We start from the raw sequence: 15,710 nt of genomic DNA on the forward strand, positions 1-15,710 counted from the left end.
GTTCAATTTCTCATTAATGCAATTATCTAATCAACCAATCACATGGCAGTTGCTTCAATGCATTTAGGGGTGTGGTCCTGGTCAAGACAATCTCCTGAACTCCAAACTGAATGTCAGAATGGGAAAGAAAGGTGATTTAAGCAATTTTGAGCGTGGCATGGTTGTTGGTGCCAGACGGGCCGGTCTGAGTATTTCACAATCTGCTCAGTTACTGGGATTTTCACGCACAACCATTTCTAGGGTTTACAAAGAATGGTGTGAAAAGGGAAAACCATCCAGTATGCGGCAGTCCTGTGGGCGAAAATGCCTTGTTGATGCTAGAGGTCAGAGGAGAATGGGCCGACTGATTCAAGCTGATAGAAGAGCAACTTTGACTGAAATAACCACTCGTTACAACCGAGGTATGCAGCAAAGCATTTGTGAAGCCACAACACGCACAACCTTGAGGCGGATGGGCTACAACAGCAGAAGACCCCACCGGGTACCACTTTGCAGAGGCTACAATTTGCACGAGCTCACCAAAATTGGACAGTTGAAGACTGGAAAAATGTTGCTTGGTCTGATGAGTCTCGATTTCTGTTGAGACATTCAGATGGTAGAGTCAGAATTTGGCGTAAACAGAATGAGAACATGGATCCATCATGCCTTGTTACCACTGTGCAGGCTGGTGGTGGTGGTGTAATGGTGTGGGGGATGTTTTCTTGGCACACTTTAGGCCCCTTAGTGCCAATTGGGCATCGTTTAAATCCCACGCCTACCTGAGCATTGTTTCTGACCATGTCCATCCCTTTATGACCACCATGTACCCATCCTCTGATGGCTACTTCCAGCAGGATAATGCACCATGTCAAAAAGCTCGAATCATTTCAAATTGGTTTCTTGAACATGACAATGAGTTCACTGTACTAAAATGGCCCCCACAGTCACCAGATCTCAACCCAATAGAGCATCTTTGGGATGTGGTGGAACGGGAGCTTCGTGTCCTGGATGTGCATCCCACAAATCTCCATCAACTGCAAGATGCTATCCTATCAATATGGGCCAACATTTCTAAAGAATGCTTTCAGCACCTTGTTGAATCAATGCCACGTAGAATTAAGGCAGTTCTGAAGGCGAAAGGGGGTCAAACACAGTATTAGTATGGTGTTCCTAATAATCCTTTAGGTGAGTGTATATATATATATATATATATACACACACTTTTAATTATTAAAAAATATATATATATCAACTTAATATACTACATATTATATATTAATGAATATATTTTCTTTTGGAGTTGGTAAGGTTAGGGTCATGGTGTTTTCTTTTAGGGTAAAGGCTAATTTGTAGTCTGTAGTAATAATAATTAGCTTTATATAAAAACATTAAAGTGTAACTTCACGGATTTTCAACCTGCTTTGTATTGTTGCAATGTTGGTAGTATTTGTAAATGAATGTAAATGTTTACTCATTTTCCGTGTTACCTGGACCGAGAAACTCACATTTATTTGTCAGTAAAAGTCCACCGGACGATGCAAAACACGACTTTTGACAACCACAGAGCTTTCATGAAACCTTATTAACAAAACAGTTATTCTGTCAGGACCACTATCGTCAAATACGATTGACAGTTAGCATACAGTTTGGATTGGCGGTATGGTTCTGTTCTGGGCAAGAACTCCTTGCACATCCATGCAGCCTAGCATGAATAGAGCAGGGAGAGCAGCAATAACCCCCTTTAGGGTTAACAGAACAGAACCAACATTATTTGTATTGCCGTTATCATTAATTCAAGATTTTAATGTACAACACAATTTGAAAATTTTGTCTGATTCAAGAGGAATAGCTTGATAGCTGCTGATTATACTGAAGGAGCTTATATATGGATGCTGTGATTGGCGTCGTATTGCTATAGGTAGACGTGGAACAGCTGGGAGTCAGCTGATGCAAGCTTGACTAACATGACACTTGATTTGTAGGAGTTTTATCACTGAAAAAGCTATCATATTTTGTTTACTCTTTATGGTAAAAAAATTATGCTTTATGGTAAAAATGGGCAGAATTGTCAGAGCTGCAGTTCTTTCCTTTTTTTTTGTTTTTTTTTTGTTTCAGTGGTTGGGAAATAGCATTCCACTGGTCGATTGATATCTCTCTCATATATGCGGTCACAAGCACAAAAAAGTTACACCCACATGCACATGCCTTTTATTTAATTTCTGCAATTTGTGGTGGAACATAAAAACAAACCAGTCATTTTCACACTTTCTTTTCCGCCATTTTGGCATGTTGGTTTGCAGAGAGCTGAGCGATCAATAGCTCTTAGAGTTTAGTTTTTTCCCTGTGCTTTATTATTACAGTTTTGTAGTTTGGTTTCACCTCAGGCTGCATTTGTGCTCGAAATGGGGAACTTGTAGGGTATAGAAACATGAACTCACTTTTATCTGAATTTGATTCTTTTAGGATTTATGTGCAGAGAATATCTCCTCTCTTCTAAACATGCGCACATGCCCACATATACATGCTGATTCTCTGTGTTGCGTTGCCTCGGGCGGCCTGTTGGGGCATCATTAGCTGAAGCTTCAGTCTGCTGAATTTAGGAGAGGAAAGTGTGCCTGCAGTGCGTGTGCATGTGTGTGTGTGTGTGTGTGTGTTATCCATCCTCATTGCCTGGGTTAGCATCACAGCGGGCTGCTTGGTGCTGATTGATGACACAAGTTTAGCGAGACGTCCCCTCTGATTTGTGTCTGCATCTGTTTGAGTAAAGAGAGGTGTGTCTGTCGTGTGCCAGCTGAATTCAAAATAAAAAGGGCATTCTGTGGCGGACAAAACTCATTTATTCTGGTAGTTGAGGCTGTCTTTGTGAAAGCAGTGAAAGTGCACAGCTAATATCTCTTTTGTGGTTGTGTTTCATAGGAAAACCGTAGTGTGTCCCATCATTGACGTGATCAGCGATGACACATTTGAGTACATGGCAGGGTCTGATATGACATATGGTGGGTTCAACTGGAAGCTGAACTTCCGCTGGTATCCGGTACCACAGAGAGAGATGGACCGCAGGAAAGGAGACAGAACGCTGCCTGTCAGGTAACACACAAAATGCTTATTATGCAGTCAGATCAAGATTGAATAGGATGGTTTATGTCTATGGTAGAATTGCCTACCTTACTAGGCTTATAGGGATTGTTGACCTAAAAATGAAAGTTCTGTCATTATTTACTCACTCTGATGTCATTCCAGACCACTGTGCTTTTATTTTCCCCATGAAACGCAATGGGAAAATAAGGACAAGCACAGATAAAGCAGCATAAAAGTAGTCTATGCTACTTATTAGGGGTGGGATTCTTTAGGCACTTCACAATCCGATCAATTACAATTCTGGGAGTTACGATCCTCGATTCCAAAACGATTCTTGATCTACTTTTTTCCCTTATTAATTAATTAGTTAGTTTACCGACTTAAAAATCCGTTTTTTTATTGACTAAATTCTGTTCTTTTGAAAGAAGGCTAAAAATAATGTTTCATGGCTTCAACAAAAATATTAAGCAGCACAACTGTTTTGAACATTGATAACAATAAGAAATGTTACTTGAGCACCAAATCAGCATATTAAAATGATTTCTGAAGGATCATGTGACACTGAAGACTGGAGTAATGGCTGCTGTCAATTTAAAATATATATATTTTAAATTGTAATAATTTTTCACAATAATATAGTTCCTACTGTATTTTAGGTTAAATAAATTCAGCATAAGAGATATTACTGACCTTTGAACTGTAGTGTGAGTTTGTGAGATGAACAGACCGAAATTAAAATCATTATAATATTTTCCTCCAGTAAGAGGTTTAGACTGACATGAGATTACCTGACAGAATATTTTATGAGAAACATTTATATATTCAGTTAAATAGTGTTTCCATGGGCAACAGACATTATTGTGAAAAATTTGACTGCTGAATGCTGTGATTGACTAATCATGAATCTAGAAGTACTCCAGAGACCTGTATAATAAAATGAATATATGGGAATATTGTGTATGTGTAATATTTTCAGTGTAACAAATTAACAGTAAATTTAATTACTTTTTTTATCATCTCTTTTTTGATTAATTATTTCACCAGGCAGCCAAGAGTAAAGATATTTTTACACAAAAATTAAACATACAAAGTAAGCTAAGCAGCATCGTTTCTAAGAAAATGGGTCTCATTCACTAAGCATGCGTACGCACTAATTTGTGCGCATACAAGTTCTCCCGTGCATACAAATACGAAATAATCCACACAATTATTAGTGAATGAGGCCCATTTACCTTTTTTCTAATACGCAGTGTGGCCATGTGACAATGTAGTATACTGCTTTTTGTAATTGTTTGTCACAATTGTTTTACACATTAGTTTTCCATTTCAAACCGCTTCTTTTCAGAGGCGTAATTTATGATCCTTTTAGAAACCTTTTTTTTAACGGACAGTAAAAGATATGGCATATGAAAATAATAAGTGAGAAGTGATATAGATGTCACAAGCCAGAATTGAAATTGCATTGCCTGCAGGAGCACCACGACACAATGAATCAGAGCATTTGTGTTAACCACTAGGCAAAGGCCTTTTAAATGATAATTCAACATTTATTTTTTACTTTCCAAAAAGGTATTTTACATGCAACTTAAAGCTACGGAATATAAAAGTGTTTCTCCAGCCCTGCAGCTAAACACTAGAGTTAACACACAGATGAGGGAGTTTTAATCCACACAAGCACTTTGCCAAGAGGAGAGTGTGTTTACCTGCTCACCGTATAACTACAGGAACAGAGTAGCTCTTAGCTTTCTGCTGCTTGATTTCTTTAGAGATCCTGTGTTTTTCAGAGCTCAACGTTCAGAACGTTCTGACACCACACTTGTACCCCCCCCCACACACACGACCCCTCGTTTGCTTTATCTTCTTTTACTTCAGTGCTTGGTTTTCTGCACTGCGGTGCGAAGCAGCATGAAAACAACTTGAGAGCATAACAAAAACAGGTTCTTACTTGAGGAAAACATGACTGTAAATGAGACGTGCTGCAGGGGATGGATGGAAGGAAAACAGGAAAGAACTGCTGAGGGAAATGGACAAACAAGAGTGAAAGATATTTAAAGAAGGATATGCTGTTGCCAAAATAGGCACATGCAAACATGTCATTTCCATTGAAGATCTCGTTCCTCTGAGTGACACGCGACGTGCTTGTTTGTGACGGAGTGAACTGGAGAGGAAGAGCTGCTTTATAAGATATGATCATTCCCCCGAAGGGCCTGTTTTTGCATCATAGAATTAAACACTTGTGTGTGTTTTTTGTTTTGCATTGTCTATCAGGACCCCCACCATGGCAGGTGGTCTCTTCTCCATAGACAGAGATTATTTCCAGGAGATTGGCACATACGACGCAGGGATGGACATCTGGGGAGGAGAGAACCTGGAGATCTCCTTCAGGGTAAGTCTCACCCCCGAGATTAAATCATTCAACCACCACCGCAATCCTACCCACAATTCCACTTTTGCATATATAGTATGCAGTTCTGGTGTTATTGATGATTCGTTCAAGCTCTGAGAACTAATATGTATCTGTGTTTATCAGATTTGGCAGTGCGGGGGGACGCTTGAGATCGTCACATGTTCTCACGTCGGTCACGTGTTCCGTAAGGCGACGCCGTACACGTTCCCTGGTGGAACTGGGCAAATCATCAACAAGAACAACAGGCGGCTGGCAGAGGTCTGGATGGATGAGTTCAAGAACTTCTTCTACATCATCTCTCCTGGTCAGTCACTACACATCTGCATCCATACACAAGATGTGTATGGTAACTACGGGGCTATGTGAAATATATTTGGCAACTTTCTAGGTTTATTATTTGTCATTAGGGATCGACCGATATGGATTTTTTTTTCAGACCGATACGGGCTGCCGATTTTCTTGGGCCGATATTTGGACCCGATACTGCTTTTGCTCACTCAATTTACATCATAAAAATGACACAATGATGATGATAAATGTTACAAGTCGCAATTTAAAAAAGGAACATTTATTGAACTTAAAAAATCAATATTTGACAAATATTAAAAACATGTGAGGTAGAACAAGTAAAAAATTAAAAAGTTCAGTGCTGAAAATACTGAAAATAAATATTTAAGCATAATTCAAATTCTGAAAATAAATATTTAAGCATAAATAAAATAATTACACTATTGCACACAGTAGCAACACGCAAGCAGCATAATAAAGTGCAAACTGTACTATACTTAATTTTAAAAGTAACCAACTATTTACAACCTAGTCATTTAATTTTTGTGCACTTAACTTAATCTCTTGTAGAGCAAATGGCTTTCCTAAGAAAATGGCTTTTCCTCCATTTTAAACAAAACAAAACGATTTTAAACCAAATAGATTCTCAGTTTATTATGAATTAGGGACTGTTCACATATCGCGTCTAAAAACGTGTGGAAAGCACGGCCGCGTCGCTTTCTCCTTTCTACAAGCGCTTGCGCTCCCGTGGCGTCTATCGTTGCTATGCAACCACGAACTGCGCTCTCCATGATGACGAGGAAGTAAGGATTAATTTATTTCTAGCCCTTTACGACTACATATATTTATGGAGATGAGAAATAAAAACCTGCCCTGTCCAGCTATGATCAGCTGTTCGGCCGAGCTTTCGATGTTGTCATGGAAAGGTCAGTTGTTTTTTGTCACATGACCTGCCTGCGCTTGCGGCATTCTGAAAAGTTTAGATGTTTTCATCTCACCACGGCATAGGAGCGCCTGGACAAACGAGCGCGCTGCGAGTGTCGCAACCGCGTCGCTTCTTTTATGAGCACACGTCCAAACCTCATCCAGGTGGTCGCTGAATAAAACTCCAACAAATATCACAGAATCACGTCGACATTATTTAATCCTATGACCAGTGTTCGTAACAATTTGATGCTGATGCCGATACACGTAAAACTCGCAAATATCTGCCCGATATATCGGTCGATCCCTATTTGTCATTTTTCCCCCCTGATATCGTCGATAATCTGATTGTTAAAAATCGACATCGGGGCACTTGCAAGATATCGTCGATATATACGATAATATCGTCATATCGACCAGCCCTAAGTAAGACACAGTATTGCAGTTTTTTTTAAATAACGTTTCCTTATCTCCTCTCTCAGTCACGTCTCTTTGCCATTCCCTGTCTCGGTCTCTTTCTATGACTGTCTCTCTATCTCTGTGTCTTTCTCTTTAATGTGGTGTGTGTGTATTATCAGCGCTCTTGGGCACTCGAGCCATATTGACTCAGAAGGAGATGTTGGATAATAGATATTAATGTCACTGTCAATAGTGTCCAGTGCAGCTCAGAGCTATCAGTGTGACTGTGTGCGTATTGTGTTATTCTTTCCCTCCTCTATACTAATGCCTCTGTGGACTCTCTCCTGATTATTAGTGCCGCAAGGCAAGTGTTTGAACAAAACCCTAACAATAAGTATCAAAGTTCAGCATGTATCTCGTCCTTTATTGCTTGTGCTGTAGGCAGGAATGATTCCTCAAGCCAGGCCGCTTGTGGAGGAGAGGTGTGCTAAAACATTTTTAAGCGATCAGACTTTTGTCTGGGGAACAATAGAACGGTTTAATTGAAGGAGAGATCTGAACATCCTACAAACCACCTTGCGAAGCCGTACAAACCAGAGCATTGCATAGCAACATGCTAAAAACCACCTTAGCACCCAAAAACGTGCTAGAATCATGGTGGAAAAACTAAATGACTAGCTTTATTCACCATTTTAAATATTCTGTGTACGTTTCTTTGTTGCAGGTGTGACTAAAGTGGATTATGGAGATATCTCTGTCAGAACATCCCTGAGACAGAGACTGCAGTGTAAGCCGTTCTCCTGGTACCTTGAAAATGTCTACCCAGACTCCCAGATACCGCGCCACTACTACTCGTTGGGAGAGGTCTGTATTACACACTCACACACACTCTCTCCCTCTCTCTCTCTCTCTCTCTCTCTCACACACACACAGACATACACAAAAAGGGAAAGCATTGCAGAGTGTGATAAACACATTTCTCTGTGTGTGTGTGTGTTAAAGAAGTGCAGGTGTGAATTAGCGAGGGAACACTCTTTTTCTCGGGTCACAGGAATTGATTGTTGTTGTTTTTTCATTCCAGTCACTGTGTTCAGGAAATGAGAGGCATTTATTCTCTCCTCGTCTGCTCTCCCTCTGTCATCATCTTGTTTCCTTTTCCGTCTCTCACCCTTTCATTCCATCTGTCCATCGCTGCCTCTCTTTATCAGCCACTCTAATGAATAAAACATACATGTCATCTCTGATGTCTGAAACTCGCTGAGAACGGAGTCTGTCTGTTCTCCTGACTGGTTAAGGCTCTATCTTCCTTGTGCTGCCCACGGTTCATTCACTTTTAGCTCATCCTTGTCTCTCCTTGCCGCTGATGGTGACATTGTGAGGTGTAGGGCAGGACACTGACAGAATAATATATGGAGGATATGACATCATAGCGATGATCCACGTGTTACTGTTACTGCCCAAACGTACAGAAATACACTGCCGTTCAAAAGTCTGGGGTCATAAAGGTTTTTAATGTTTTTGAAAGAAGTCTCTTATGCTCACCAAGGCTGAATTTTACTGAAGTACAGTAATATTGGAAATATTTTTATTACGATTTAAAATGACTGTTTTCTATTTAAATATATTTAAAAATATATATTTATTCCTGTGATGGCAAAGCTTAATTTTCAGCATCATTACTCAAGTCCTCAGTGTCACATGATCCTTCAGAAATCATTCTGATGTGTTGCTCAAGAAACGTTTCTTATTATCCATGTTGAAAACAGTTGTGCTGATTTAATATTTTTGTTGAAACCCTGATTATACATTATTTTCCAGCAATCTTCGATGAATAAAAAGATAAAAAAAATTATTTGAAATTGAATGTTTTTGTAACAATGTAAAAGTCTCTGATCAATTGAAAGCATCCTTGCTGTGAGGAAGTGTATTCATTTCTCAATTAAAAAGAATGTTAGTGACTTTTGAACAGTAGTGTGTGAAAATAAGGTTTAGGAGCTGGGACAATAAGATAAAGCAGAAAGCACGAGAGGCTAGGGCTGGGTAAAAATATAGATTTTACGATAATTTGCATGTTTCATTTGAACGATCTCAGTATTGATTCTTAAAATCCCAAAATTGATCTTTTACTCTATGCCCAGGGCTGTACATTCACTTTTTTTTTGCACATAGCACTGGTGGTCCACCTTTCAGAGGTTGAAAGTTTTGTAGCACAGGCCACACAATTGTAGCACAAGTTTAAAATGTCTGTTTGTTACCATCTCTGAAAACAACCACAAGTTGTGCAGTCCAGCACTTAAACATGCATGTGACTGACAAAGGACATTATGTTCTAAACAGGGCGCACAAAATACAAAACTTAACAAAAAATTTTTTCAGAAAAAAATTTTCTTTGTTTGCCAAAAATGGTGAACACCTCTTGCTTAAAGCGTGGCTCGGTAGTTTCGGGATTTCTTCGCTGTATTCTCGCTTTTTGCTCGCAGGTTTCTCTCTAGAGCTCCCCCTACAGCTTCGGAATAGATATTTGACAACACTGTTGTAAAAACTCGTTGGCGATTCTCAGATACCAGAGGCTAGCAGATCAACGACATCAAAGCAGATGGGACATTCTTTAAAACGTCTTCTTCATTCGGGTTCGAACAGCGTGAGGGAAGCGCAATAATGACAGCATTTTAGCAGATTTCTTTTGGCCGTAAAGCAATTCGTTACATCGCGAGACCTGATATCACGCGATACTTCCTGGCGCGGCGGCCGGTGGCCCGCCGGCTCAAAGTTGCAAGTGCGGATTTTCCGCTCACGGGCACCAGGGGGGTGCGAAACGACCACCATTCAACCCGAAATAAGTAATATAACCATTCCAATGACTCCGAAGCTGTTCAGTTAAGGTAAAAAAGTTACTTAGTTCACCTTTAACATTAAGCCAATTTTGTTTATATAATCCAATACTAATCACAATCCAAACATCCACCCGGTTTGGTTGAGCACTTGAAAATACTGCTTCATTTTTCTTATTTTTACCCAAAGTAGGGTTTTGTGAGCAGTATTGAGTACACACATCATTCATACTGATAGCCAGAGGGCGCCTTTTAGCAGAAGTGTTCAAGGGTTCAAGTGAGACTCATAGAAGTCATAAAACTTGTGACGTTCCAGGAAATTCCTTATATGGACATCCCGGATATCGCTGTACATTTTGACTGATGAAACATGAAGGCAATTAACATGCGATTAAGATAATATATGGTTTATGTGTTCTTCTGACATCTGGGGTATTTTCATTACAATAAAGTATATTTATAATGCTAGTCGACATAGCCCTTATCACTGTATAGAATACTACAAAAAAAAACTATTTCTGCCTACATTGTGACATGAAGCCACATCAGATTACAAAAGCAAGTTATTTCAAACACTTGACTCTTGACGTTATGAAGTTTGAAGTAAAAATATGTTCTCATTTGTTGTGTAAATGCTTCTCATTACAAGTTTAGAGATGTTTGGCGCGTGTTGCTTTAAAAAAAAACAAAAAAACAGTTAAGATTAAAAACAGTTTCAGTTTAATTTTGGTTAATTGTGCAGCCCTAGATTAACCTCACACACAAACAAGCACACAAGTGCTCGCTTCACACAAACATGCAGCTCTGTTTTACACACATGCAAAACTGTATCACACGCCAGTAATTTAACCTCACTTTGTTTTGAAAAACTATTGGATTTTTTCTTACAGCCAAGTATTAAATCAGTGTTTACATGAAACATTGGCTAAATATAATAGCATGCTGTCAGCGAAGCTGTTAAATAAGTTTGTCATGGTTTAAGCCCCACTGATCTTGACGTTTGTGTAACTCAGTGTTTTGGATGAAAGCAGTGAGCTGTCTTTCCCTTCATCCGCTGTCTTTCATCAAGTGCACATTTACGTGTGTGTTTGTGTATTTGATTGGCACAGTTGACTCTGTTCGTCGATACTCCCCCCACCCGGTGTGCGATAAGCTTTGGGTAATTAACCATGTTTCACACTCAGACAGAGACGTGACTGTTTATTCATGCAGGAGAGCTGCTTGAGTGTGTCTAATCTATTTGTGTGATCTGTCCGATTGCAGATCCGTAATGTGGAGACTAACCAGTGTCTGGATAACATGGCCAGGAAAGAGAATGAAAAAGTGGGCATTTTCAACTGCCACGGCATGGGCGGCAACCAGGTCAGCTCCTCATCTCTTTCTCACTTTTAAAACACTTAATTAGAGTAATGATGTTGATCTTTACAACAGGTTTGACACTGATGTATTGTGACCTTTTCCACCTGCTCAGGTTTTTTCGTACACAGCCAATAAAGAGATCCGAACTGATGACCTCTGTTTGGATGTGTCCAAACTCAATGGCCCGGTTATGATGCTCAAGTGCCATCACTTGAAAGGCAACCAGCTCTGGGAATATGACCCTTTGGTAAGTGTATCAGAGTCATGAAAAACCTGGAAAAGTCATGCAATTTTAAATAGGAGTTTTCAGGCTTGGAAAAGTTTTGGAAAAGTCATGGAAATTTGTTTAAAAATATTTATATAATAGAGTATATTTTTAAGTGATAATATTGGTTAAACTACAATATTTAACGTTCATCTTACAGACCCTTTATCATTGGAGCATGTTTTATGAGATTGTGCTGGTTTTAACCCTGTGAGAAACCTTTTTTATTCAGTTAAAGGTGCAGTATGTTATTTCTCAAAGTCGTTGCTGAACAATGTTGATATCTGAAATCAACCCAAACAAACACACCCCTCTCTTCATTGCTCTCTTCACCCTCCAATCCTAACCGCCCTGCTCCGAGTCTGTCTCGAACCGCGATCTCTGGCATGCGAGGCGGTGAAAAATGAACATGCATACACAAGAGAAAATCCAAACAAGAGTTTGCTGTTATTGCCAACAGCACAGCAGCTCCAGACAAACAATGACATTTAAAACCAGTGTTAATAAACCAGAGCGGAATACAGCAACCTCCGCGTCTGGTTTCAGCCCTTCCCGTTTAGCTCTCTCCAGTGCTGGAAAGCTTTTCTAAAATTAACGTGGATCTTAAAGCTCTTTCCTGATCATAATCCTTCATTTTCCAGTGATATTCTTATGAGTTTTTCTCTTTTGTAATGTCTCTCAGCCATCTCTCTTTCTACAGTCTTTCTTCAAATCTCCCTCTTGCTCGTTCTCTCTCCTCCACCGTCATACGGCCCCTAATACTGACTAGCTACACTTTTGTTGTTGTGTGTCTGGTTGTGTTGTTCCTACCAACATTCCGACAGCATTTTTCAAATATCGCTTACCCCACCTTTAACCCTTTTGAATGTTTTTAGCAAAAATAAATTGTAAACACCTGATATAGTTTTACCACAATTTTTTCTCGCCATGAAAATAGCCACAGAAGCTGGCATGGTGTTAAAAACAAACAATAAACATCCGTACTCTGATTATTAGGAATAATCGCATTATTGGTGCACATGTAAACGTAGTAATTGTTGCCTCCCATTGTTGTATGTTAATCCGTTGCTACACAGTGAAGTTCTGAGGATCAGACACAGTATTTTATCTAACCGACTTACTGGTGTGTCAGTAACATATAAATGTTTCTTTTGTATTAAACCACATAACTTGTCATTAGTTAAGATATGCTGTGATTTGAAATTTGAACATGGATTTTTATTCTTATTTTACATGTATACACAGACATTTAATGTAATGTTAGGTCATGAATATTTGCCTCAAAAGTCATATAAATTTATTGGATAGAAATGTGTTAGATTGTAACAGTAGGGGAACGTTATCATATAACTTTAAGGGAACGTTAGAGGATAACGTTAGGGGACCTTTGGAGTGTAACGTTAGGCGAATGTTGGATTGTAACGTTAAAATGTAGTTATGGGAACATTGGATTGTAACGTTAAGGGAATGTTAGATTGTAACGTTAGGGTTACATTAGAGGATAATGTTAGGGAAACGTTGACATGAACGCTTTTTACAAGTTGAAATCACTCAATTGCGGTACTTACAACATGCCGTGAATGTACCTACAGTCAAACATGATCTAAAACAGCCACATAAACAAAAACAAACCTGATGAAAAGACGAAAACTGATGAAAACAAAATCTTGCACCAACATAGATTAGAAAGTGGAATTCTGAGGGTCAGACACAGTATTTTATCTAAGCATCTTACTGATGTGTCAGCGTTATTTAAATAAATGTATATTTTCTATTAAACTACATAACTTGTCATTAATTAGTTAAGATATGCTGTGATTTAGAAATTTGAACATGGATTTTTATTCTTATTTTACATGTATACACAGATGTTTCATGGAACGTTAGGAATATTTGCCTCAAAAGTCATGGAAATGTATTGGTAGAAATGTGTATGAACCCAGGTATATATAGTATGTGCTAGTATGTGCTGTAAATCACATTTACAGTAATGCTCTTACTGATCAATGGGGCAAGGCATTGGATAAATCTTAAAATGAACATTTTGAATGTATAGCCACAATACTTAAACACTGTAAGTGTTAACACGAGACTAGAATTGCTTACTAACCTTGTCTCAACTCATGTCATGTCCATGTAAAGCAGGGGTTGCCAACCCCGCTCTTGGAGGGCTTCCTTCCTGCATACTTCACTTCCAACCCTGCTTCAACACACCTGCCTGGTATTTTCAAGTATTTCTGAAGACATTGATTAGCTGGTTTAGGTGTGTTTGATTAGGATTGGAGCTAAACTCTGCAGGCTCTCCACAAGCAGGATTGGCTACCTCTGATAAAAAGCCCTTTTGCATGATGAGCACCTAAAGGATTGCAAAAAGGGCGGACTTTGACAACTTTACTGTTGAGAATGAGATTGAAGAATTAATTTGTTATAACAAAAAAATACAAGCTTCTGCTTTTAACCTGTTCTTGAATGCTTTCCCCTTAGACTTTTACTGCAAGTCAAATACTGTAAATGTTTGATTTTACACACTGACAAGTGAAAAACCTGTTTGTGGAAATCAACAACATGCCCCAGATGTTGTTGATAGAGCTTCATTTGTTTTGAATCCAGAATACTCCCAGAACGTGCCTATTGTCTGATCCTAGACAACCCCTAATCTAGATGTTCCTAGCAATCCCGAATACCTTGTATAGCTGTACTCTAACTATAATTAGAACAGGCCAGGGTTCAGTCCTACTCATGCAGGGCCAATTTCCTGCAGAGTTTAGCTCCAACACACCTGCCTGGAAGTTTCTAGTGATCCTGAAGGCCTTGGCTGTGTCCGAAATCACCCCCTATACCATTAAAAAGGGCACCATTTGAGGGGACAGCGATGTGGTGTCCGAAACCATAGTGGATGTTGTTAAGTTGAGCAAATCACCATTTGAAATGATCATGGTGCTTCAAATAACGATTGCATCAGTTACATTGTTACCCCACTAGGTGGCGACAAGTGACTGTTAAAAATGTTGTGTTGTCATTGAATCATTCATTCAAAAAGGCTGATACATCCAGTAATGAAATAAGTGAAGCCTTTGAGCGAGTCATTGAATCATTCATTCAAGCCAATTTAAAAAATATATATTCATACTAATTTGTTAAATATTTTTAAATAGACTGCAGCAATTAATATTTTGTCAGAACCTCTAGTAATTTACGTTTTTTTATTTAGGTTGTCTGTTCAGAATCGTGATCTCTATTTGAAACCAAAAATCATGATTCTCAGTTAATCCAGAAAATGTGCAGCTCTAGCACTCATTCAATCCCATAATGCTCCGCATCAACGAGTGTCCAACTGATGTACACTCAACGGCTAGGGAATACCCATAATGCACTGTGAGGGTCATGCCTAATGAATTCCCTCGTCTTGCCAGAAGAAGGCTGGCCCAGTGTGGCAGAGTTAGACACCCCTGGACTAGGAGCCAAACCTTGCAGGAAGGTGAACCTCAAGAAGATTCAACGTCAAGGGTTGTCAGGGTGAAACATTACAATTACATTATTCTGGGCAACAACTGTAGTGGCCAATTCTCAGTCTTTGGTTCAGGTCTTCGATGTCTGGTTCAGGTCTCAGAAGAAATCTTTCAGAGTCGGAGTTTCAGGTCTTCAGGAGAAATAACTTTATTGAGCAGTTCAACAAAGTGAGATGGTAGCTAAGCATCTGATTTTACAATGGTCTGCATTGGGGTCTTATACCTCAATTTACGTCACTTAATGTCCATTCTGGTATCCAATTAACATTCGTACAGTTATCTTTTTCTCTTTGCTCCTCCTTATCACTTCACCACGATTAGAAACACCTGCATTAATGTCTAATTTCTATTGGTGGCCATACTGGCGCATGCGCTTTATTAAATATGATTTCATATATGTTTTTTTGGGTACTTTTCCACTCTTGTCCTTAAACACCCTTTCACCCAGTATTTCTGTCCTGTCCTCAGACGACTTCTATCCTCACATACACTTTTGACAGGTTCAGTGTTTCCCATCATTTTGTCCCCTTTACCCTGTTTTCTCTGTTTCCTGTAATTTTTGGGCCTCTCATATTTTAGGCCTAGTTCCTTTAGTATCATGCATCTGGACTCATGTATGAGACAGATGAAATTCTCCAACATATATTCATGTATAAAATTCTCCAACACAA

General features: G+C 39.1%; 1 protein-coding gene across 1 annotated transcript in view; it reads left to right on the top strand.

The window, feature by feature from the left end:
• Window positions 1–15,710, top strand: part of galnt1 (UDP-N-acetyl-alpha-D-galactosamine:polypeptide N-acetylgalactosaminyltransferase 1) — a 100,413-nt gene that overhangs the window by 80,146 nt on the left and 4,557 nt on the right. The window contains exons 7-12 of the mRNA XM_084384958.1: window positions 2,896–3,066; window positions 5,326–5,443; window positions 5,588–5,768; window positions 7,800–7,939; window positions 11,170–11,268; window positions 11,378–11,512. Coding sequence (XP_084241084.1) covers window positions 2,896–3,066; window positions 5,326–5,443; window positions 5,588–5,768; window positions 7,800–7,939; window positions 11,170–11,268; window positions 11,378–11,512 — 844 coding nt within the window. The remainder of the gene's footprint in view (window positions 1–2,895; window positions 3,067–5,325; window positions 5,444–5,587; window positions 5,769–7,799; window positions 7,940–11,169; window positions 11,269–11,377; window positions 11,513–15,710) is intronic.

This window comes from Rutilus rutilus, assembly GCF_951802725.1.
Source record: "Rutilus rutilus genome assembly, chromosome: 17".
Lineage (NCBI taxonomy): Eukaryota > Metazoa > Chordata > Actinopteri > Cypriniformes > Leuciscidae > Rutilus > Rutilus rutilus.